Genomic DNA, 24,409 nt, shown 5'->3' on the forward strand with positions numbered 1-24,409 from the left:
TCAGTTCTTTTAAAGAAAAAGAAAAGAAAAAGAAAAAAAGACTCCACACACTTGAAAAAAGAGGCTGGGGTATCGTAATAGTCCAAAAATGAAAGGTAATTGATCTCGTAGTGCACAACGGAAAAGTGCAGGTGAGAAAAAAATATATTCAAAATGGACTGGAGAGAAAACATTTCATTGACACGGCTCTCCCCTGTGCTCTGGACAGCTCTTCTCAGAAGTCTGGTGAGTGCAATGTGAATTTGCTGATGTTGCCAAATAGCGAGCAAATCCTAAGAGAGGAAAATCAAAAGAATGATTTTTGTAGTTATACTGCAATTATTGTGAATCACTACGCTTTCCTCGAAGCTATTTTATGATGCAATTTGGTCCCCACAAATGTAGAAATGCAGTACACATGAACACACACACACATATTTGTCTTCCTATACTTTCCTATACCCCTCATCGACTGAACACATCACAGCTACATGTCTAACCGTAACCCTTATCCTAACCTTAACCCCAAAACCCAAGTTCTAACCCTAAAATAGACACGAGGAAAAGCCAAAATGTCCTCACTTTGCAAAAATGTCCTCACGCTGATGTTTAAAAACTCAAATTGGTCCTCACAGAGATAGAAGTACAAGAACACAAACTCACTCTCACGCACACAAACACACGGGGCAGTCTTAGGAAAGACAAGCTGATGAAAAGCAAAAGTATTTGCCACAACAACAGGGTCATTAATCCTCCTGTGGTTTAGAGTTGGGTGTGTCCACCAGGGAGGTCAGTTTCAGAGACGGTGACCTCATTCTGACCACATGGCCCATTTGTTTCCACCGCCTCAAGCACCGCCCACTGACCAGGTGACCTTCTCCATCTCCTCCTGCACCTCACACACTCCTACACACTCTTTCTGTATGTGTGTGTGTATATATATATATATATATATATATATATATATATATATATATGTGTGTGTGTGTGTGTTATCAAAGGTAGGAATGGGGACGCACACGCACGTCTTCACTGTACTATATCTGCATCCTATGATGCAACATGGTGAAGGATTTATAAATATCGCCGTCTCTGGCACTCACACACACAAATTCATACAACTGTTTAACACTGACAGGTCATACTTCACAATTAAATTAGGAATAATGACAAAATAGTAATGACAACTGGCTACCTCAGCCTGAAACGTTCTACTAACACAACATAACCACACACACATACATACTACACACACACACATATATGTATGTGTGTGTGTATGTGTATATATATATATATATATATATATACATACATACGTACATACATACATACATACATATACACAAACACACGGATGTTTGACTAAAAGGATGCATCTAGGGGTTGGTTAACCGTCCTCCCTCCAGGCGACTCATGGCTTAAATTGCCAAGTCTTTAAAATGCAGCTAAATTTTTTAGATCAAAGTTATGAAGATTAAAAATGAACAACAAAAAGAGTAATCTCTGTTGTACATTCAAACTAGATATTTCATTGCAGGTGGCACCTGTCAGAAAGGTCTTACATGGCTTGTTTTTGCTGAGAACAGGGGAAGAAACCCCACATCCAAAAACAAGTCTCCTCGACATTACAGTACATTACAGTACACTGAGCCGCATGGTGCCACAATGGATAACAAATGAGAGAAATACAAGGAAAGTTGCAACCACTTCTCCCTGACCTAGATTCCAGGGATGGGCAGTCATTTCATTTCTCTCTTTGTCTCTCTCTCTCTCTCTCTCTCTGGCATATTTTATTCTCATCTTGAGCAGCCTTGTCATTCCTCAGAGCTCTGAGGCCTGATGTGTCATTCACAATGCCTTAATATGTAAACATGTGCATGTACTTGCACACGCAACTGCACATGCATGTAAAAATACTTGCACCACAAGTAGGTTCAGGCACATCAACACACTCATATCATAGCATTTGAGTTAAAATGATTTACAAAAAAAGGAAAAAAATGCAGATAGAAGCTAAAATGCATCATACGTCTCCCATATCGGAGGAAGAATGATTTGGTGTCATGTAGAGCGAGCTGACTCTGCAGAAATAATGTGTTTCTATGTGCACGCTGCACCACATGTAGCTCTTGTTAAATACTGGGCCAAATCTCCAGCTGCAGATCAGACATTGTGTAAAACAAATTAGCTCCTACTAACATTTTGTTGCACTCATTGCTGCTCGAAGGACTTGACTAGGGATCACACACTTTCCTTACTGTAACTACAAAAACAAAATCCTACTACCTGGAACGGAACCAAAATGGAGGGGGATCTATGCACTGTATTGCAATGTGGAGCGGTCTACAGCGTCTTATGATGCCACGCGTGATTGATAATCACTTGAAGTTTTGTGGCTTTGTGCCGAGTTGCAGGAATATAACATAACGCCTGTGTTTTGCCTCTTGAAATGGATGTGGAGGTGAACTGGACTAAAAAGGAGAATGCATTTGCACGTGCTAAACTGGCGAGTGGTCTTAAGCCCTGCAGAAGTCAGGCGCTTTAAGCGGCCTTTAACCCCTCGGTTATAGGAAAACTAAGACGGTCAAAACCGTTTGCAACTAAACTCTGCCGCCAACATTTAGATCTTATTAAAAATGAAATCTTGGACGTCCGGGTGGCGTGGCAGTCTATTCCTTCGCCTACCAACATGGGGATCGGCGGTTCGAGTCCCCATGTTGCCTCCGACTTGGTCGGGCGTCCCTGCAGACGCAATTGGCCGTGTCTGCAGGTGGGAAGCCGGATGTGGGTGTGTGTCCTGGTCACTGCACTAGCGCCTCCTCTGGTCAGTCGGGGCGCCTGTTCGAGGAAGAGGGGGAACTGGGGGGTATAGCGTGATCCTCCCACGCGCTACGTCGCCCTGGCGAAACTCCTCACTTGTCAGGTGAAAAGAAGCGGCTGGCGACTCCACATGTATCGGAGGAGGCATGTGGTAGTCTGCAGAGGGGGGGGGGAGCAGCGACCTGGACGGCTCGGAAGAGTGGGGTAATTGGCCGGATACAATTGGGGAGAAAAAAAAGGGGGGGGGAATCCAAAAAAAGAAATCAGGATTTTTAACAAACCGTCCGCACGAGTCTCCATCAATAGCACCTGGTTCGTGAAATGTAGCAACATCTCCATCCACAATACACTCCAACCAGTGAATGGTTTGCATTCACCCTACACAACTGACTCAACCCATCGACGCATCTCGCGTGGAAAACGTTGTTTTTCGGCGTTTCTCTTGTTTGGGTTTGTCGGGATAATGCATTCTTCAGACAATTAGGACGGACGACAGACCTGCTTTGATAGGCTTGTCTTCCAGGCACAGGAAGCCGGTCTCCGTCTAGGTGGGGTGCGCCGGGGAAGGAATCAATGTTTGCTGTCAGTCTCTTGATGGTTTGCAGGGCAGCGATGCGAAGTGGACATAGACAGACTTGTAATGACGGCTCATTGCATGGGGCGGGGGGGTGGGGGGGCAGGAAGGACCGGGGTCAAAGGGTCACAGGCAGAGCGAGGGCGTGGGCACGCACCATCGGCCGCGTCACGCTCCTCGGCAGAGAAATGTGGGGCAGCAGGTTGATTGGATTATGAAGATCTTCACAGACCAAGGGCCCCAGTAGTATTTTCCATGAATTGATTTCTTCCTGGAAACGAAAAGGCAGAGAGAGAGAGCGAGAGAGAGAGCACGAGAGAGGATTGCTCAGCCTATTAAAACCCACACATAGGTATGGATACTGTGACACTAAATACAGGAGTACTTCCCACCCTTGTGAGACCGTGTCATCACAAAAAAAGCCATCATTAAGCGAGGAGGCTTTTCTCCAGCGGTACATTTTCCGTCGGCGTGCCCAGGATACTTGCACTTGCTTTGCTATGGGCCTCCTTTCTATTTGCTGAGCCCGTGGTCAGATTGGATAAGGGAGCGCGTGTCTTCATCAGTATTCTGTGATGGAGTCATCGAGCTGCGGGCAGCGTGGGGGGGGGCATCCAGTCTGCTAATGTGTACCTCAGCTCCGGGGTACAGTATGGACGTTCAACTCCACAACAGGGTTGAAGAGCAAATGCCTTGTATTAAGCGCGTGGTGACTGCCTCGCTGTTGACTCATTGTTTTTGGCAATGATCAAATTATGATTATGTCCATTTTTACAGCGGGGTGGGGGGGTGAGGGTGGGCGGTGTTATGGAAAACAAAATCTGTCTAGTATTGGGGTGGATTTTGAGTATCGCCGCTTTCATGCTTCTCACAGCGCTTAAGTAGCGTGTTTCACCTGCTTGTTTATGTGATGACGTCAGCACCATTTGAACAAAACATTCAGAATTGCCCCTTGGAATGACGTCACATCGGGAGCAATTAACCCAGGATCCCCCCCACCCCTTTTTCTCCCCAGTTGTACTTGGCCAATTAGCCTATTTTCCGAGCCGTCCCGGTCGCTGCTCCACCCCCTCTGCCGAGCCGGGGAGGGCTGCAGGCTACCACATGCTTCCTCCGATACATGTGGAGTCGCCAGCCGCTTCTTTTCACCTGACAAGTGAGGAGTTTCGCCAGGAGGACGTAGCACGTGGGTGGATCACGTCATTCCCCCCAGTTCCCCCTCCCCCCTGAACAGGCGCCCCGACCGACCAGAGGAGGCGCTAGTGTAGCGACCAGGACACACCCACATCCGGCTTCCTACCCGCAGACACGGCCAGTTGTGTCCCTAGGGACGCCCGACCAAACGGGAGGTAACACCGGGATTCGAACTGGCGATCCCCGTGTTGGTAGGCAACGGAATAGACCACTGTGCTACCCGGACACCCCCTTAACCCAGGATTTTAATAACTTCCATGCTGAGAAGTTATTAAAATCTGATTGGGTAGCCATTGCTTCAGTCAGAGGAGGGGGCGGGGCTACCAATACTGCCAGCCAATCAGAATAGTCTCTCATAAATTAAGCTATTATTATATTAATAACCCTCCAAACAGCCCCTTTCATTAGAGGTGGGTGTGGAGCACCGGAAACCAAACAACTTTTGCTGGAAAAAAAAGTCATGTTACATAGAGTAGTTATACCAGTTTGTACCAAAAACTACGGAAATAGTCAATCACGTTTATTTGTAAAGCCCAAAATCACAAGGTAGTCATGAGGGGCTTTACAATCAGCACAACACACACCAATATATGACAACAATACACGACATGCGACACCCTCTGTCTTTGGACCCTAAACCTGAATGAGGAGAAAATCCACAAGAAAAAATCCACAGGAACCATCCATCCATCCATTACCCAAACCGCTTATCCTGCTGGCAGGGTCCCGGGGATGCTGGAGCCTATCCCAGCAGTCACTGGGCGGCAAGAAGGGAGACACCCTGGACAGGCCGCCAGAAAATTTGGAGAAACCTCAGGAAGAGCAACAGAGGAGGGATCCAGGAAGGACAGACACGCAATAGGTGTCAAATGGCCAAAATACACAAAAATAACAGAATTATGATGTAACGTCATAGATCACACAGAGCGAAGTAATGTAGAATACACACAGTTAAAGCACAACATCTAGCAAACTTAATGTGCCGGCCGGGTAATAAAACTGTAAAGCAGAGTGCGAGGCAAATCCAGTGAATCTGTGTCCATCCAAGAAACGTCAGGAAACCCCACAGATGCAGTCAGGAGTCGCCGTGACCCCGCACCACAAAACCAGCTCTGCTCAGTGGGGCCCTGCAGAGAGAATAGACTTCACATACACACAAGAGGCGAGGCAGACATCCACACAGCAGTCACACAGAGAGAGAGACGGAAGACAAGAGAGGTGATGAGTGATGCCGAAGTTGTCAAAGCTAAAACAAACAGCAAAAAAAAAAAAAGCTATTTTAAATTCAAACAGCACAAACGATAGCATAAATCTCCAGGAGGGTGGGACTGTGACCAAGGGAAGATAGGACGCATCACAAACAGGCTCCGAAGTCATCAGGCGGTTGAAAGAGAGAGATGATCCGTCATCATCAGACAGTCCATAAAGGAAGAAAATTTGTCCCGGGAAGCGAAATAGAGAGACAAAGAGAGAGAGAAGGAGAGAGGGGCGGGGGGGGGCAGGTGCACAGCATGGGCGCACATGTGCTCAGAGATACAAACAGAACATTAGGACGGTGTGATGCATTCGGAAGGTTTAGGAACATTCTCATCTGCAGGACAGTTATAGATACACTGAGACTGAGACCCTCCCAAAAGAGGACAGCTGTGACAAAGCTCAGAAGGAAGTCAAACTACCAGAGAGACAAAACGACTAGTTGAAAGCTAAAGAGAGAAGATGGCTTTTCAGTTTAGGTTCTCCGACGGCGGCTGGGAGACAGACTACCGCAAAGAAAGGGGGCGCGGTACGAGAAGGCTCTGCAGCCTGCAGACTTCTGTTTAACTCTGGGAGGCCTGCATTCCGATAACGCAGGGCACGTGGCAGTACATCGGGCTGTGTAAGATCCGAAATACGAGGGGGCAAGCCCGCTAAGTAGCTTATAGGTTAAGGCAGATCGAGCGTGAACGGGGAGCCAGTGAAGGGAGGCTAGAACCGGCATGAGATGGTCAAAGCTTTTAGTTTTAGGTAATATTCTAGCAGCAGCATTTTGAACCAGCTGAAGGTTTTTAATGCTAGACCCCCCTCCCCAACATTTAGAAATCAGAATTAGAAACTCTTATTTGAAATATCATTTTCCCCAGCCCACAGCAGTCCTGTCAAACCGCCCTCGGCGCTTCCTCCTCAAGCGTAGCTCCAGGCAGGGGCCCTGGTCCCTGGGCCCACCGGATGCAGCAGACCAGGCTCCCTCAGCAGATCCTACGCCAGCTCTCCTGGCCAGACACCCTCGACACACCTCCTCGCACTCCACACGCCGACACCAAAAACACCACAGTCAACACCAGGCGAGGCTGCTGCCAGATTGCCCTCGGTGTTATCGGAACTGCCTGTCTGTACGGGCTAGCAGTTAGCTTAGCCTGCACCGCTTCCACGTCCTGTCAGACCGCCCTCAGTGCTTCTTCCTCGGGCGTAGCTCCAGGCAGGGCCGTGGTCCCTGGGCCCACAGGACGCAGCGGACCAAGCCCTCCCAGCCGATCCAGCGCCAGCTCTCCCAGCCATCAAACGAAGACAAAACTTAAACGCAGACGTGGACAAAGACACTGTATGGACGGTACTGGATGAGGCCGCCGCAAACGTGAATTCATGCCGCCCTCTTCCCACACCGGTACTGGGGGAGGCCGCTGCAAACGTGAATTCGCGCCGCCCTCTTCCCACACCGGAAGCGGTGACACTTCTCTCTACCATCTGGGGATCAACTTCTTGAAATTTGCCGATTGTTCTGATTATTGCTATACCCATATTCTCAACCTTTATCGCTTGCATCAGATACTGCAGATCCTCTGGGAGCGCTCGCCAGGTTGAAAGGCTGTAAAAGCTGCGAAGATTTCTGCTTCTACGCTTTCATTCAAACTGATACTTATAATAATGTCTATGTAGCTGAGGACAGTGGCAAAGCTGTGGCAAAACAGACTTAGATATGCACACTACCGACAGATGGCTCTGATGACATCTTCTACGCCCCCGTCCCCCATCAGAGAAGTCATAGTATCTCATCGCCCATACTGCGGCCCTACTGCCTTTGGCTGACATTTGAGCCAAAGGGGAACAACCAGTAATAAAGAGACAGTGCAGAGAGTACCAGGCTGTGGGAGACAGCATGCAGAGTACCCCCCACTCAACACCAGCCAACGAATAATTCATACCGCTAACATTTACTTTGTTCTGTCCCTGCGCAGTCTGTACCCCTGCCCTGTCTATGAACCTCAAAGTACCTGTCTGAAGTGACTTTATGAGCAGAGTACAGCCGGAAAAAAACACAAGGGTTTCAGTTTTGGCTGCGCTGGGGATCTTTGTGTGAATGCGTATAATTGTGGGACTGTGAAACTGGGCAGCGCCTATTTTGGGTGAGACGAGACAGCGGCAGTGGCATTATGTACCCCAGCTGGCCCAGAGGTAAATAATGTTTAAAGAAAATTCAGGGAAACATTCAAAGGAAATGATGTATTTTGAAAGCTACACCAGTGCCATTTACAAGTCTCTGTACTTTACAAGGTTCCTGAAATGAATTTAAAGAAAGACAAAAGGATAGCTTGTGGTTAAATTAGAATTTATGTCCTACAATTATCGGACATGGCCTTATTTCTTCTGGTTTCTACCACATTTGACAAAACTTGTACTTAAAAATAGACACTCAAATAGGGTCTCAAGTAACAAGAAACTACATCTGAGATTAACCCTGAAATATCATCAGTGCATAGATCACCAGTTACTTCGTTAAGTAACATCCAAGTACATCTAGCCATGTAGTTTTAGTTAAGATTATGAATAAAATTTAATGCAAACTTAAAAAGAAAAAATACATGGAAATAAAAAAAAAAGTTCAGATTGAATGAAGTAATCAGAGGGCAGCAGCGCTCTTCTTCACTGGTCTCGTAGAAGGTCGTAGGTCACCTGGTCCGTGGGCGAAAGCGCACTGCTCAGCCTGCAGGGGGCAGCCCTGAGGGTGCTGCGTGTAGAACCAGCAGGAACGGGTTTTCAAGGCGCCGGGGGCAAACGGTTTCCCCTTGGATTTTGCCCTGGCGCCCACCTTCTCGGTCTGCAGCCGCCAGTCTCTTATGTGGACCCTCCCTCCTTCCACTGAAAAGGAAGAAAAACCAAAAAAGGAGAGGATTTGTCCTCCACCAAAGACTGGAAACAAACTTCGTACCTGTTTTGACACTGATGACCTGTCTTGAAATCCATTATATCAGCTGAGTATTCTGGCATAGTGCTGAATCCAGTCCAACCACTTCAATCCTATTTGTATATCCCATGCAATCGAAAATGGTCTTCTTTTTTTCCCCATTTTGTTGCCCCTTTTATTGGCACTTAATTTACATCTATTTAACTCTATATTCAAGAAATGTGTTTTATTTCTAAAAAAAAATTGTTTTATTCCAGTTTAAAAGAATAATGCTTTTCTCTTCCTGACAAATACTTTTTTTTGGTAACATTATCAGGCACGTGTGGGCGTGGATTAAAGGTTTGCCCTTCCATAAATAAGCAAAGTAGAGCTTAATCTCAGAGATTATATCCAAAAATATTCAACCTGGGTATTCACGTTTTGTTGTACTTTACGTATTCATGAAAAGACGTAATTTGAAAAGCAGTTTTGGTATTGCACCGTTGGTGATGACATAACTTGAAACGTTTGAACGTGCCAACTGCCCTAACCAATTATCTTCAACATGCCGTTGGCACGAGCCCTGCCATTGGACAGCTCAGTCTGGCAGTCCCAGTCTGGCAGCCAATCAGAGTATATTTGGAAAAAAATCTTAATATCAATCAAAAACATTGTGTTTTCTAAATGGGGGAGAAAGAGAGGCTGTGAAACAATTAAAAATTACTTGATTTGAAACTTCACTAATGCTTCATGGATGGTAGGAAATTATATAAAAGTGCACTAAATATGACTCCTTTATCAAACATGTCCAATGAATCAGGAGAGAGAGATTGAGAGAAAACAAGTGATCTTCTACCACCAAACTGAAACTAGCAAACACACCCATGTCTGAATTCTACCAAAAATGCGAGTCATTATTGGCTGTCAGTCAAATAGAAATCCCTCCACTCACTAAATCCCACCCAACCGTTCTGTTTTTTGTTTTTGTTTTTCAGATCTATCCGAAATCGTGGATGTCCACGGTGCTCTAAATGACATTTTGTGGAACCTTTCAAGAAAAACTGGTCTCTGGACTTTGATGAAAGGCGGTGCGAGGACTCGGCCCTCCTACCTCGGAAGACTTGGTGGTTGTTCTTGAGAAGCGTCTGAAGGCCCCCACACTCCTTCTTCAGGAGCTGCAAGGTCTCCTGCTCCAGGAGCTCTGCTACCTCTCCCACAGAGAGACTACCTGAGGAGGAGGAGGAAGGATGGAGAGAAAGGAATGAGACAACATAGAACATTAAAAGATGCTAAGTTCAATAAATTAAATTTTCTTTTTTACTCATTTACCCCTTGCCTCAGGTATACACTGACTTGTGAGAAAAAAGTAAAAATTGTTCTTCTCATATTGATGCTTTCACACAAGTTTTGTAATTCACTCCTTTCAGCTGGATTAGATCCGGCGTCCTTGGCTGTGAAAGAAAGACTTGACGTCAGATTCTGAGATAACATCAAGCTCGGCCAAGGTTTCGAGACAGGCCGGTTAGAGAATCATGGGTCGGAGGAGGTCGAGAACAAACGATGTGCTCAAAGCGACAGGGGGAGAAAAAGGAAAATAAGATCAATTCTATATAGGAATATTTTACAGAAACATGTTTAAAAAAAAACGTCCTCCAAGTTAGTTTCCCTCAGTGTCAGTTGGGGTTGTGAAGTGTGCACAATTAAAGTGGCTCCAACACGCTGTCATAACAACCAGAGTGCAGTTCTGCACCACCTCTCCCACTGGCCATTTGAGTGCATGACTCACTGCTGTCACTAACCAACTACCGCCACCCCCACAGGCACCGTTATGTAGATGGCAAAGGAGGAAAAACAGGGAGAAAAGAGGAATACTAAAATACGACGCACCCTTGCCACAAATTGAGCTCATCTCAAACCTCTGAGCTTTCAAAGTCGAGACCAAAGCACCCATGGCACCAAGTCCCTGTATGCGGATAAACCACAATTCACTGCTGCATCCAAAGCAGCCGGCCTCTGGGGTCCAACGCATGAGGATTTTGGTGTTTCTGCCCTTTTTGTCCCCCGAAGGGAATTGAATCTGGGTTGACCTTTGGTTCGCCTAAATGACAATCTCCTCATCCCTTCTATGAAATATCAGCCCCCTCCTCCCTCACCGCAGGGTTTCCAATGCTCTCTGTGCCATTTCATAACATTATGTGACCTAGATCCACCGATGTCTTAAAGCACTGTGCCAACTGGCGCAAAAGCCACTAATGGAAAAATGACACAAAGAACAATGCGGCTCATTGTTTTCACCCTGAAATTTCAGCGGTCACCTTTCTGACCACGTCTCTAAACCAGATTCGACAGGGGGATAGATATCATGCGTAGGCTTGCGAGGAAAAGGGAAATTCCGCAATTGTAGCAGCTACGTGTGAAACCGGGCAGACGGCCATCTTACAGCCCCAACGCCGAGGGACCTCAGGGCCTTAATACAATATCAATATGGCGATTAGATCTGCCCTTTACTGCCTTCAATGTTAATAGGGATAAATGGAAGAAAGGCAATATCGACAACGTAGACTGTAGTTAGAGCAGGACCAGGCAGAGAAGATTATTAATGGCTTGGCTTTTTGGACAGTCGGACCACTCTGGGTTAAAAGCCCCCCGTGCAAAACCCTGCGACAGCCCATAAATTGATTGCTTGTTGGGGAAAATTGTTTGATCGTTGCTTAAGCCTGCTCAAAATCAAGCTAAGTGGAGACAAAAGAGCCTTAAAAAATGCAGAACAAGAAGAAAAGGGGAAAGTAGCCAAAATATGGGTACAGCAGCTTTCTTATTGGAGCTGCTCAGTGCATGGACCAGTGTGCTCCCCTATCCTTCTTGATTAGGTCCATAATCACCTCCCTAAAAATAAAACATGAGATTCCCACCATCCCACTCACATGGCGCTCTCTAAGAATTAAATAAAGATTAGCAATATTCATCACGAGCTGCCGACGTTCTAATAATAGCAAACTGTGCGAGTTTGATTTTCGCCCGTTGGACATCCATTCGGTCTTGATTGTTAGCGCTCTCATCTGGTCAACAGATGTATCAAGGCTCCGTCTTTTACCAGCAAAGACACCACGAAACTAAGTTTGCAGAATTTTGACCGTCAGTACAGAAGAACGCCACACAAGGCCTCCGATGGTGGTCTGACGGTGAAGAAATGTGTGCGTTTTGAATCGACTTCTGTTCTGAAAAAAAAAAACAATGCAAAGAGATTGAATAAAAAGAAGAGCCAGGGCCTTCGACAGCACATCCACGACGTCCATGAATTAATCACTTTGAGACTACTCGGCAAGAGAATCAATAATCCTGGTGCTCTCAAGCTACAATTACAAAAGGGCACCACTGAATTAAGTAAAAAAAAAAACATTTAATAGGACTCTTTCACCAGTACCTATTCAATGTAGTTTGGCTTAACCTGACTTTAGCCTTTGTTCTTACAAAGCAGATGAGACGCTAACTGGTAGGAATACCTCAATACAAATGCCTGCTCATGCATAAATCATGACCCATGGTGCATTATTCATCCCATCATCTCCATCCTGGGTTACAGTCTCTCTCTCTCTATCTCTCTTTATTTCTTTCCCCTCTCCTTTATATTCCGTCTTGCTTGCTTTCGCTTCCTCTCATTTCAGCACCAACACCCACGATAGAGAACTTTTCTGTTTTAATCACAGCAAACCTCGTCTCCTTATCTAATGTGCCGTCTTTAGGGTAATAAGTGTGAGTGAGCGAGCAGATGTGTGGCAGCGGGGGTACGGATGAGTTGACAACGGTGAGGTCCGACTGCTTTATAATGTGAGCGTGCACGTGTGTGTGTGTGTGTGTGTGTGTGTGTGTGAGTGTGCATATTGTATTTTCTGCCCTGTATGGTGCAGGAAGCGGTTGGTGGGGGTTTGAAATATTGACAGGGTTCAAAGATGGGTCACCCAGTGTCACAAGGGCCCTTCAGACCAACAAAGTGAGAGCAAGAGGAAGCGACATAAAGGGTAGAGGGTATACGATACTGTGTTATGCAACAGCCATCAGATGCTACCTACAGGGTTACTATGGCACAGTGAGGCAGTTTGCAAAAGTAATTTGCAGTACCAATGAGGCATGTGACATTTGGCTCCTTCCTTTATTTTGAAGTGTATTTTACAATTAAGAGTAACCATCCACAAATGTCCTGCATCAAATATGGATCACAAAGCTTTGTGCTGAATTCAGAACCCCAGTGTTCACCCAGCGGTCACTGAATCAGCAAAACGTCAAAAATAAGGCGCCCTGGTTTTGATTTAATCCACACCTGTTCACCAATAGCAGGAGTCTGTGTGTGTTTGTGCGAGCCAGACATGTTTGTTATTCAGACCAGAGAGATTATGTCTTAAATCTGGTGGCTTGCTGATGTGACATTGCTTCCCTCCTACCTCCTCGGTTCCAGGTATTGGGAGCACACGTGGGTCCATGTTCGGTCAACCTCAGCAGGGCATTGGCGACCTGCAGGACAACGCGGTCCACGAAATCCCGGGGGAGCGCGGCGCAGTTTCGAACTCGTTCAAGTCTGTCGCGGGGCTGGAAGCCAGCTCCCCAGACGCCACTGGGAGCGCTGTCACCATCGGTGACATTGTCATGGCAACCGTCTCCATCGCCGGCATACCGCTGAAGTGTGACTTCGGGACAGGTCTGGCGGCTTTGAATGTAATGATTTCGCCGGTCCTCTGCCTGAGCCTCCTCAGATGGCAGGTAGTTCCTCGACTTTCCTACCAGACACACCTGCAGCAAAGTGGATTACGACAAAGTGAGTAATGGATAAAAAAAAGAAACCGGTTCAGAGTCAGTCCAGAGTCTCTGATATGTTTTCAAGTTAAACTAAATCAAACATAGATAGCAGAAATGCCCATTAAAATCGCCAGTATGCACCTAAGCGTGGCTATTAAATGTGTTTCTGAACATATTTAACTGATGCTCATCGACACACATTCCCTGAGTAACAATGTTCAAAGCCCATCAAAAAAAAGATGTGCGCTCATCTCCTATCCAGCTTTCCAACAGGGAGACAGAATAACTCCTTTCCTCAAAAACTTTTGCTTTAAATAAACATGATGATACAGACCAATTTGCATACATAAAACTACCCCGGGTACTTTGCTCTTGGCTTTATTTGCCCATGTACACCGTGGCTGCTAATGACTATGAGCTATAAAGCAAATTTGCCCCAGAGGGGACCATAAACACTTGCTCTCCCTACTTTACTCCGGCAGACTGTAAAGCAGGGAATCAGGCCACAGATGCACAGCTGCTCCCGTCTCAACCAGCGGAGATCAGCCGAAACCGCAAAGGTTTCTTAAAACGTTCCAGGTAAAATTCCAAGGGGAATTTTTGTTGTAAATGAGGGTGAGATGGCAGACTATTGGTAGTGCAGTATAATGCTAGATAATAAAAAAAAAAAAGCAAACGTACCACTGTGCTTCTGTAGCCTGATTTGAGTCTCAAATGAATGATAGCTAACAGTGGAATTTAACACAAGTATCACCGTACATTTGCAAATTAAAAATGATTCGGATAAAAAAAAAAGAGTCAGTCTAAAAGCATGCAAAAACGCTCCCATGTGTACAGTCAAAGGCAGGGTGGTAATGGATACGGGAAGTGTGAGCTATAAAAGACAGCTCTTAGTGAGGGAAACCGAGTGTAAATGTCATTATAATAATAATGATAATGATGTATACCCGTTTGGTGGACGGTATTCTCAGGCAGTCCTCCTCGGTGTTGAAGCCACCGTTTTGGCTGACCTCGGCAATGAAGTCTATGTACTCCTTATACTGAGACTTCTTACTCTGGCGTCTCCGGTACTTCCCGTAAAAGTCAAAGAAGCAGCAGGGCAGGACGAAGAACCGGCAGGAGAAAGAGGACCTGGGACATAAACAGAACACTTGAAGAAATTCCTTCTTTCTGGCTGCATGAATCACTCGTAAGAATAGAGACAGTGTCAGTTGTTTTGATGATTCAGTGAATTTAAGAGATTACAGATTTGACCAGAGATTATTGAAGGTTTTTATCTCCGGTCAAATCAGACCAAAAGAAGAAAATTAATAATGCGACTAAGGCTCAACATCGCCATCAGGTGGCCAGCCTCAAAAATTACGTGACAGTGTATTTATTGGGGACACGGGAGCAAGTGAGTGTTTGCGTGCAGGTACACACACGCACGCACACATAAACACGCACGCGCGCACACACACACACGCACAAACAACCCTCCCCAACCCAAGCAGCAATAATTTCATTGCAAATTGGTGGGATCAGCTGGCACTTGAGCCGCAGCGTGAGATTGGGTCTGCGGATGACTTGCCTGGCCGCTATGACTGGGATCCATGGTGTGAGCTCATCCGAGTGGTTCCCAATCAGCCAGTCTGTACCGGGGAACAAGAAGCAGTCACCGGGAGTGATTGCCTTTTCCTGAAATAGCAAAGACCCAAAAAGCACATGAGCTCTTTCATGACGGCAGAGAGGCAGGTTGGCATAATTTGATTCTGACTCGCTCATTAAAAGCTGTTTGAGACAAGACGGCGCTGTCCCCGAAGGAAAATCCCCTCTCAGAAACATTCAGTATCACAGGGGAATTCTAGTCAAGGTGATATCTTTCAAAATAAACTCACACACAGGGCAGGTGGACAATCTTTGGTTTGGTAAGAAATGCAAAAGGGATAAGAAATGTAGACATTCAGATCCTGAAAGAGATGCTGCATCTCAGTGTGCATCCCAGTACAGACACAACTGGAATTTCGAGTCTTGTAAAGAGGATTTCAAGGATGCGGACATTTTCTTAGTTGTTGTCAATAAGATCTTTACATCAAATTATAAAGATTCAGAATTCAGAAGAATGGCTGTTCTATCTTTCCTATGGACTGAATGTATTACTTTTCCCCACACACACTCCTTCTCCATCTGTTTTTGCAGTGCTTGTACACATGTCGTATCTGGCTTGCATCCAGGTACAACATATTGCAATCATCTGACCACCACCATATTTGAAGATAGGGATGTTTTGAACATCCAATAACAATTTGACCCAAATCTAATTTTCCTACAGGAAGACTCACCACAATACATCTTGGTGTGGCGGGAGGAAAACCAGCTTGTCTGGGTGAAAGATAACCACTTGAGGTCTACTAACATAACCTATTGGTGCTCATGTGTATTCTCCTTGAATATTGACCGCTGCTGCAACGTCAATACCAACATCCATCCATCCATCCATTATCCAAACCGCTTATCCAGCTTAGGGTCACAGGATGCTGGAGCCTATCCCAGCAGTCATTGGGTGACAGGTGGGGAGACACCCTAGACGGGCCGCCAGTCCATCACAGGGCCGACACACCACACATTCACACCTAGGGACAATTTAGTATGGACAATTCACCCGACCTGTATGTCTTTGGACTGTGGGAGGAAACCGGAGCACCCGGAGGAAACCCACGCAGACACAGGGAGAACATGCAAACTCCACACAGAGGACGACCCAGGATGACCCCCAAGGTCGGACTACCCCGGGGTTCAAAGCCAGGACTTTCTTGCTGTGAGGTGACTATGCTAACCACTGCACCACCGTGCCGCCCCTACCAACAAATCAAATTCATTCAAATAGAAAGGTATTGGATACCCAGCACGTTTGCAAACATCTGCCATTTTGGAAAACCCTCAATAATTATAGTGGTAAATGATGATGAAATTATGAAACGATGATGAAATCAGTTGTTGTGGTACTGAATGATTTACTGTATACCGCGAGTGTGAGCGAGCCAGGTACTTTTCAGATTGATCGTCAAACACCAACGAAAACACTCAGCGGTTTTTACTTTTCATCAGTCGGTACCATTCAGCGCCCCCTGCTGATACGTACTAGTCATACTACCAAAAAAAAAAATATCACACAAAGCACCTTCCGGAAAACGTATGTCAACAACGTTTACCTCAAACCAATTCTGGTGAACGGGGTCCGTGGACTTGCCCGTCATCCCCATCACACAGAATCTGAGTTTAAAAGGGTCGAGGCCCAGGAGCTTTGAGGAGAACCCTAATGAAGATTGCAGATCGTTGAGTGCATTGAGTCCCAAGCCAGACGGGTCTGTCACATCCGCTCCAACGTAAACACGCTCAATAATAGATGACTGGGAGTGAGAGCGGTTTGTTGTCAAATGAAAGATTGAAGCTGGAAGGTAGAAGGGAAAGTACAGTACAGCATGTCTCTGAGAGGCTTCACCGAGTGTGTGTGTGCGTGTGTTTGTGTGTCGGTTATGCTGCTTTCAAGTCCTCTCCAGCTTGCAGCAATACCCCATAGCATCATTAAAGTGGTATTTCCCTTCCATAAGATGTCTGAATTTTGGCTTCCAGTTTTCTGCAACGTTAACATTCCTCCTTCAGCAGTCATCGCGACATTTCTACAGCCAAATAACACCGTCATAAACAGCAATAGCACCAAGACCACACCCAGTTTTGTTTTTTTCATTTTCGACATGTTTTCTCCACCAGTTGGCCATTTGTGCGCTTAAGAGAAATAAACTCTTTTCTCAGATTAAAATTATCTGAAATTTAAAAAAAAAAAAAGAAGGTCCAGTCATGATGAATGTCCATGGATTTCCATGGAAGACAGTGTTCGACATGTCAGTATGTGTTAGGTATCAAGGTTTGAGAGTCAAAACAATGATCATGTTCCACCAAAGTGAAAATAAATCATTTAAAGGCACAATCCTCAATGAAACTGACGGTACTGTGATGGTGTAAGATGTAGGTTTATGTCGGACTGGCTGTAATCAATGGAAAATAGTGCACGTTGAGTTGCAAGGAGGGGAGAAAAGTGGAGTTAAGAAAACGCGTAGCTAGGGCTTCCGGGTAGCGTGTTGGTCTATTCCACTGCCTACCAACGCGGGGATCGCCGGTTCGAATCTCCGTGCTACCTCTGGCTTGGTTGGGCATCCCTACAGACACAGTTGGCCATGTCTGCGGGTGGGAAGCCGAATGTAGGTATGTGTCCTGCTCGTTGCACTAGCGCCTCCTCTAGTCGGTCGGGACACCTGTTCGGGGGGGAGGGGGAACTGGGGGGAATAGCGTGATCCTCCCAAGCGCTACGCCCCCCTGATGAAACTCCTCACTGTCAGGTGAAAAGAAGCGGCTAGCGACTCCATGTGTATCGGAGGAGGCATGTGGTAGTCTGCAGCCCTCCCCAGATCAGCAGAGGGAGTGGAGCAGCGACCATCAGTCACAGGTGAGCTTTTCATGAGGTAATGCACATCACATTCCAACCTGTATCCCACTTTCTGTTTTTTTATATGGAAATGAGACCAGCACCAATGTGAACTAGGTTGCATCTGTCTGTGTCATTTTAACCTTGCTCACCTCCAGGAGGGTTTGTGGGCCGTACATGTCCCAGATCTTCCTCTTCCGCACGTCAATGCCCTTTCCTGGGTGCTGGAACACAAGACAGCGTGACGGTCAGCATATAATCACCTCATCAGCCCAAATCTTAGCTCCATTCACACTGTGGCCGGTCTCCCAACGTGTGTGTCATTTCAGTTACGCCTGGCCCAGACTGCTGATGGACAGCCGGGCGATGTGACATTGCTGATTTAATAAAGTTCAGATACATTAATCCTCTTCACCTAGGTCCTGACTAGCCCCATGTCATTGATTCACCCCGCCCGGATGAATACTTGGATAATTAAAGACAAGGTCCTCAGACTGGAGTAGGTCTTCCAAATACTGATGTTTTGGACATAGAGGTGGTCCATTTAATGTAAGAAACGTTAAATTAGCAGTGTACTCAATTGCATTTTTTTTAACTTGATATTAACCTCTCAATATTTCAGTATTTAAAACATTGCAGAAGATGTAATTTGTTTGAGGTATCTTTTTGCACAGTCAAACTGCTTTAGTTTTGTAAACAGAGTTGAAAATGGCTGTTAATTCTACCTAGTTGGGGAGAGAAAAGTAGGCATACAGTCCATACAGTGATTGACTTAACTTACCCCTTCATTACACAGTATATGAACCAGGAGGCCATTTCCACAGCCCAGGTCCACAAATGATTGTTTGGCAGTCTGACCTTTCTCCGCTCGCTCCTCAGCCCACAGGACCTACATAACGCAATGACAGCACAAGTCGTCTCGATGGATTTCCATCATTTCATTAAAACCCCCAATCCACAACTGCAGTATGACCCCCAGTCAACTTGATATCCTATCAACCCATTTTGGCTTTACACTTTCAAAAACTGACCATACGTGAAAGAAAAACATGGACTTTATGTTACTTTCAGACGGCGTGAAGTCTTTTTGCAGTGGCAAGTAAGCTAAACACTGAAATTAATTATCTTTTCCATGTTTAAGTCAAACAACCGTGATAAAAAAAAAACAAGTAAAACTGGCATGGCAAAAAAAATACCATCTCGAAAAATACATTAAAAAATCTGCAAACCTGAAACCTACCAGGAGATATGTGGCAATAGCGACGTCCTCAAAGACGAACTTCTCCGGATCTGTCACCTCGGGCCAAACCTGGGACACGCAATTCAAAACACACAAATTATAAAGATGACCTGTGCACAACCTCAATGAAGATATCTATTCCTGGTCTGCCTTTTTTACCTGCCCGTCTCTTACAACACAAATGTTCTCATTCTAATTACATGATTTGTGATTTGTGTAGGTAAGCATCTCAACCACATCCGACCCACACCGCTGAAACCCGATCCATCATTTTGTATCTAACTTTTGTATATATGTATGCAAACGCGGCACAAATTCCTAATATACAGGATTTCATTCATTACTGCAGTGAAACAATAAACACTATGACGGAGCGGAAGAATAAGAGCGAGTTGTTGTCCGAAAAACAACACAAAATGGGCGAATTCAACAATAAAATAACGAAGAATTTGGGTGTTTATGTTGTCCTGTTGCAATATGTTGGACCTACAGTGGCCACTACTTTCTTTCTCTTCTGGTTTGAGCCCAAATCAAATACTGGTTCTGTTCGCACGTATTAACCTCGACTTTAAGTTTTTGAATGTGCATAAAAAACAGAACCTGTCTGGAAACAAACATCGGCCTTGCCTTAAGACGGTTTACATAGCTAACATGCTGCTTACACAACACAAACAGTGGAGACACGGGTTAGCTATGACCAAAAAAAAAAGATCAAAAACAAATAACAGCTTCATTGATTTCACTGCGTCTACCTTGACCATCTCCTTGTACTTGTTCTTAAGCTGCTGGTACATGAGGCCGTACTTCTCCACAGGCAGCAGAGACAGGGTGCTCTTGAATTCACTGGTCTTGGTCTCAGTGGCCCAGCGCACCAGTTTAGGCAGGAGGTCTGTGGAGAACCAGGGCAACTTGGGATAGACCACTCCATCAGAGAACCACTCGTCTGGCCTCAGTGCACGCAGCTCCAGACACCTAGTGGCAGAAGATGAAGCATGAAGATCACTGGTCCATAAACTGGTGCATAACTGGCATGGAGCCAGTAACTGGCATGAGGCCCAAGATTCTACGGGCCTTCTACAGAGGCACAACCGAGAGCATCCTGATTGGACGCATCACCACCTGGCATGGGAACTGTACTGCCCACAACCGCAAAACACTGCAGAGGGTTGTGTGGATGGCCCAGGACATCAGTGGATGCAAGTTTCCCTCCATCCAGGACATATATAACGGACGTCGTGTCAGCAAAGCCATTCAAAGACCCCAGCCACGCCAACTACGGACTGTTCCAGCTGCTACTATCAGGCAAGCCGTACCACAGCCTCAAAGCCCGGACCAGTAGGCTCCAGAACAGCTTCTTCCACCAAGCAACCAGGCTTTTGAATAAAGAACATTAAAGACACTAAGCCTGGTGCTGGACTGACTGGTACTGACCTATGGTCTTCAGGACTTACTACTGCTGCTCCCGTTAGGAGTCGCCACAGTGGATCATCAGTTTACACACACACACACACACACACACACACACACACACACAGCTTGGCATACACAAACACAAATATGCAAACAACTACACACACCATGCACATTTATGAAGGCTGGGCCTACACACACACACACACACACACACACACACACACACACATACACACACATACACAGCACCTTACATACACCACACACTATTTACTATTATTGCTGCTTTTTTATTTTATTTTATTTTATTGCTATTGCTGCTGCAATGTTGAGGAGCCGAAACACAAGAATTTTACTCTCTTATACATGTATAATGGGATGTAACAATAAAAGATCTTGAATCTTGAATTAACCATTACACGTTCAAAGATACTCATTATATTGTCAGCTGATGAGATGCAGTCCAAATCAACACCATTAGAAAAGTGTTTCTGCTGTCATCCATCCGTCCATATCTGAACCGCTTATCCTGCTCTCAGGGTCACGGGGATGTTGGAGCCTATTCCAGCAGTCATTAGGTGGCAGGTGGGGAGACACCCTGGACAGGCCACCAGGCCATCACAGGGCTGACACATACACACACACATTCATACCTAAGGGCAATTTAGTATGGCCGATTCACCTGACCTACATGTCTTAGGACTGTGGGAGGAAACTGGAGCCCCCGGAGGAAACCCACACAGACACGGGGAGAACATGCAAACTCCACACAGAGGACGACCCAGGATGATTCACCAAGGTTGGACTACCCCAGGGCTCGAACCCAGGACCTTCTTGCTGTGAGGCGACTGCGCTAACCACTGCACCACTGTGCCACCGTTTCTGTTAGACATGACCTTATGCAACACTGTGCAACTGTCTATACCTTCAGTAGGGACAAAAACATTCAAACTAACACCTACAGACTGAAAAGATGGTTGAATTTGCTGGTGATCCTCAGCAACGCCTTCAAGTACCACTGGAGCATTCCCAGACCCAAATTTGGGAATCACTGATGGGATTCAGTCTAACCATTTTAAAAAGGCCTGATGAAAAAGCAAATAAACAAATAAACAAGGTTACATTTTACGGGTTACAGAGAATGGAGATGGTCCTGGAGAAGACACCGCTACCTGACCTCACATCACCCCAGTCTCCAAACACCATCTTCTCATCCACTCATGTAACAACACCGTCACCCTGTCCTCCACAGACTACACCACTGTCCCATACAACCCGGTTTGTGCAGATTGGCTTGCACATGATGCAGTCCCAATCTCATCACAGAAAAATCCACTGTAACAGACTTTTGGCTTCAACGATGAATATTTAGAAGAAGCCTTCCTAATCATTTTAACTTCATTATCCATGCCTTACAAACATTGACTGACAATCCATTATTTCATTGCACAAGGAGCTTTCTGTTAGTCCTTTTAACTCTGTCAAGATGAATATGCACTTCCTAATTGTATTCAAACTTAAAAAAAACCCATCAACCTTAACCAGTTTCACTGAAATAGGAATTTGGCTGTGTATGTCTGGGGGAGGGCGGCACGGTGGCACAGTGGTTAGCGCAGTTGCCTCACAGCAAAAAGGTCCTGGGTTTGAACCCCAGGGCTGTCCAACCTTGGGGGTCATCCCAGGTCGTCCTCTGTGTGGAGTTTGCATGTTCTCCCCATGTCTGCGTGGGTTTCCTCCAGGTGCTCCAGTTTCCTCCCACAGTCCAATGAAATGTAGGTCAGGTGAATCAGCCATACTAAATTGTCCCTAGGTGTGAATGTCTGTGTGTGTGTGTGTGTTGGCCCTGAGATAGACTGGCAGCCTGTCCAGGGTGTTTCCCCGCCTGTCGCCCAATGACTGCTGGGATAGGCTCCAGCATCCCGCGTCCCTAATTAGTATAATCAGCTTGGATAATGGATTGATGGATGGATGTCTGGGGGATTTTTATATTGGCTACTCAGCTGGTTTTAGCCACACAAATAGATGGAATCATATGGAGGGACCCTAAACTTTTCTATTATATTCCAACTCTTTCTTCATTTGCTCACCCACCATTCCTCGCAATCCTGATGGAGCAGCTGAATTTGATGAATATTGCCCTTCTTCTGAGACACCTGTCCCTCTGCATTCTCTTCATATGGAATAAAGGTCACACGATGACAGTCAAAGTCTGGAAAAAGAAAAGGAAATATGATGAGGCTTTACCGGTTTTATATTAAAACTCATTTTCTAATGTTTTTTTTCATCATGTTATAGAGGAGCTCAAGCAGGAGTCGTGACAACTTTCTCTTTCAGCTACACAACGTGCACCATTTATTTCTTCCACCATTACAACAACAACAACAACAAAAACCCACGCAGCAGAAGTGTATCACTGCAAACCCGAACTGAGAAAACAGCAGCTGTAAACCAATGTTCCTACTAGCTCAATAAGGGGAATTATGTATCCCCATAACCACTACAATGTAGCTTTTATTCCTTCATTATTTACCTTTTTTTCTCTTGAATTTTTATTAAGTCCTCCTTTCAGTTCTTTTGTTTTATGTCATTTTGAATACTATTGAACTTACCCTGTTGGTAACACTTTAGTATGGGGAACATAAAAAAACTTAATTGCTAGTGAATTAGTAATGATCAAGACGTCACTTTAGTATGGGGAACATATTCTAAGTAACAAAAACTTAATTTACAGTAATTTAACACTATTAACACTTGTAGTTTTGTGTTTTGTTATGTAAGAACAGACCATATTCATTAATCGTTAGTAAGGGAGAATAACTCTTCTTGTGGTACTACCACCTTATAAAGGCCATACTAAGCAAAGCAGATTGAGATGGTACTACTAATAAGCAATAATTCTGAGGTTATAGAGGGAAAACTCATAGTTAATGGCTTACTGGTTGTATAATAAGGCCATGCAGAATAAGGCATTAATGAGTACGTAATAATGACCAATTAAGAGCCAATATGTTGCTAATTTGCATGCTAATAAGCACCTAATTAATGGTGACTACGTTCCCCATACTAAAGTGTTACCCTATTAATATATAACAAATATGAAGAGGCATTGTTAATACTGTTTGAAACTGTTACATAACTGCTTGTACTGCCTTTACTGGTGGTTGCCTTTGAAGAGACCAGACAACTGTGGTCGAACGATTCTATTCTATTATATTCTATTATATTCTTTACAACGTGACTCTTCCATTCTGTCATTATGTCAAATTCTTACCTCTGATCACAATTTCCTTTTGTTTATTTGGACCATAGCGGCTCACTTTGGGAATAAGTGTCCTGACAGTAACGGATAGTGTTTTTTCCGTGTCGTGTTTGGCTGCAGGTGAAAATCCACTCCGGAAAAATGACAAACCATCGTTTGAGTTTGTGGGATCAGGAGCCGACAGGAGACCAAGTCCCTCAGCTGCCACATGTTTGGTGTCTTCTATCTCTGTGGCTCCACAAAGACGTTTGTTCACGACGTGAGGTTTCTTTATCCAGACGTCTATGGCTGACCAAAACCCCTCTGGAAGTGTCCTGCATTCCGCTGGGAACTTGATCTCAAACACCTTTGTCATTGTTAGAACTCAGAAAACACGGCATGGCTCTACTGTTGGTGCTCATGACCCGAAAGTCACTTTCCGGATATTTTTATTTTGAGATTTCATGATTTTTTAAAATTAAGAATACATTCTTATCATGTATTACTGTGATTAAAAAAAACTTTATAAAAAATCTCTCAACTTTTAAAACGACAGC

At 45.2% G+C, this 24,409-nt stretch overlaps 1 protein-coding gene and 1 long non-coding RNA gene across 2 annotated transcripts; one reads left to right on the forward strand and one right to left on the reverse strand.

Annotated features, from left to right (window-relative positions):
• LOC130130759 (uncharacterized) lies at positions 1-9,824 on the forward strand. The gene is made up of 3 exons (XR_008812182.1): positions 1-225; positions 746-848; positions 9,704-9,824. It is a non-coding gene; the product is annotated as an uncharacterized LOC130130759 (long non-coding RNA).
• Positions 8,044-24,409, reverse strand: trmt44 (tRNA methyltransferase 44 homolog). Its single transcript, XM_056300571.1, has 11 exons — positions 23,886-24,409; positions 22,706-22,823; positions 19,954-20,173; positions 19,202-19,270; positions 18,743-18,850; positions 18,114-18,185; positions 15,070-15,176; positions 14,447-14,630; positions 13,148-13,493; positions 9,820-9,936; positions 8,044-8,683 (listed from the first exon to the last, which is right to left on the reverse strand). The coding sequence occupies exons 1-11, from the start codon at positions 24,226-24,228 to the stop codon at positions 8,445-8,447; spliced, it is 1,923 nt and encodes a 640-aa protein (XP_056156546.1). The 5' UTR covers positions 24,229-24,409; the 3' UTR covers positions 8,044-8,444.

Source organism: Lampris incognitus, chromosome 20, assembly GCF_029633865.1.
Source record: "Lampris incognitus isolate fLamInc1 chromosome 20, fLamInc1.hap2, whole genome shotgun sequence".
Lineage (NCBI taxonomy): Eukaryota > Metazoa > Chordata > Actinopteri > Lampriformes > Lampridae > Lampris > Lampris incognitus.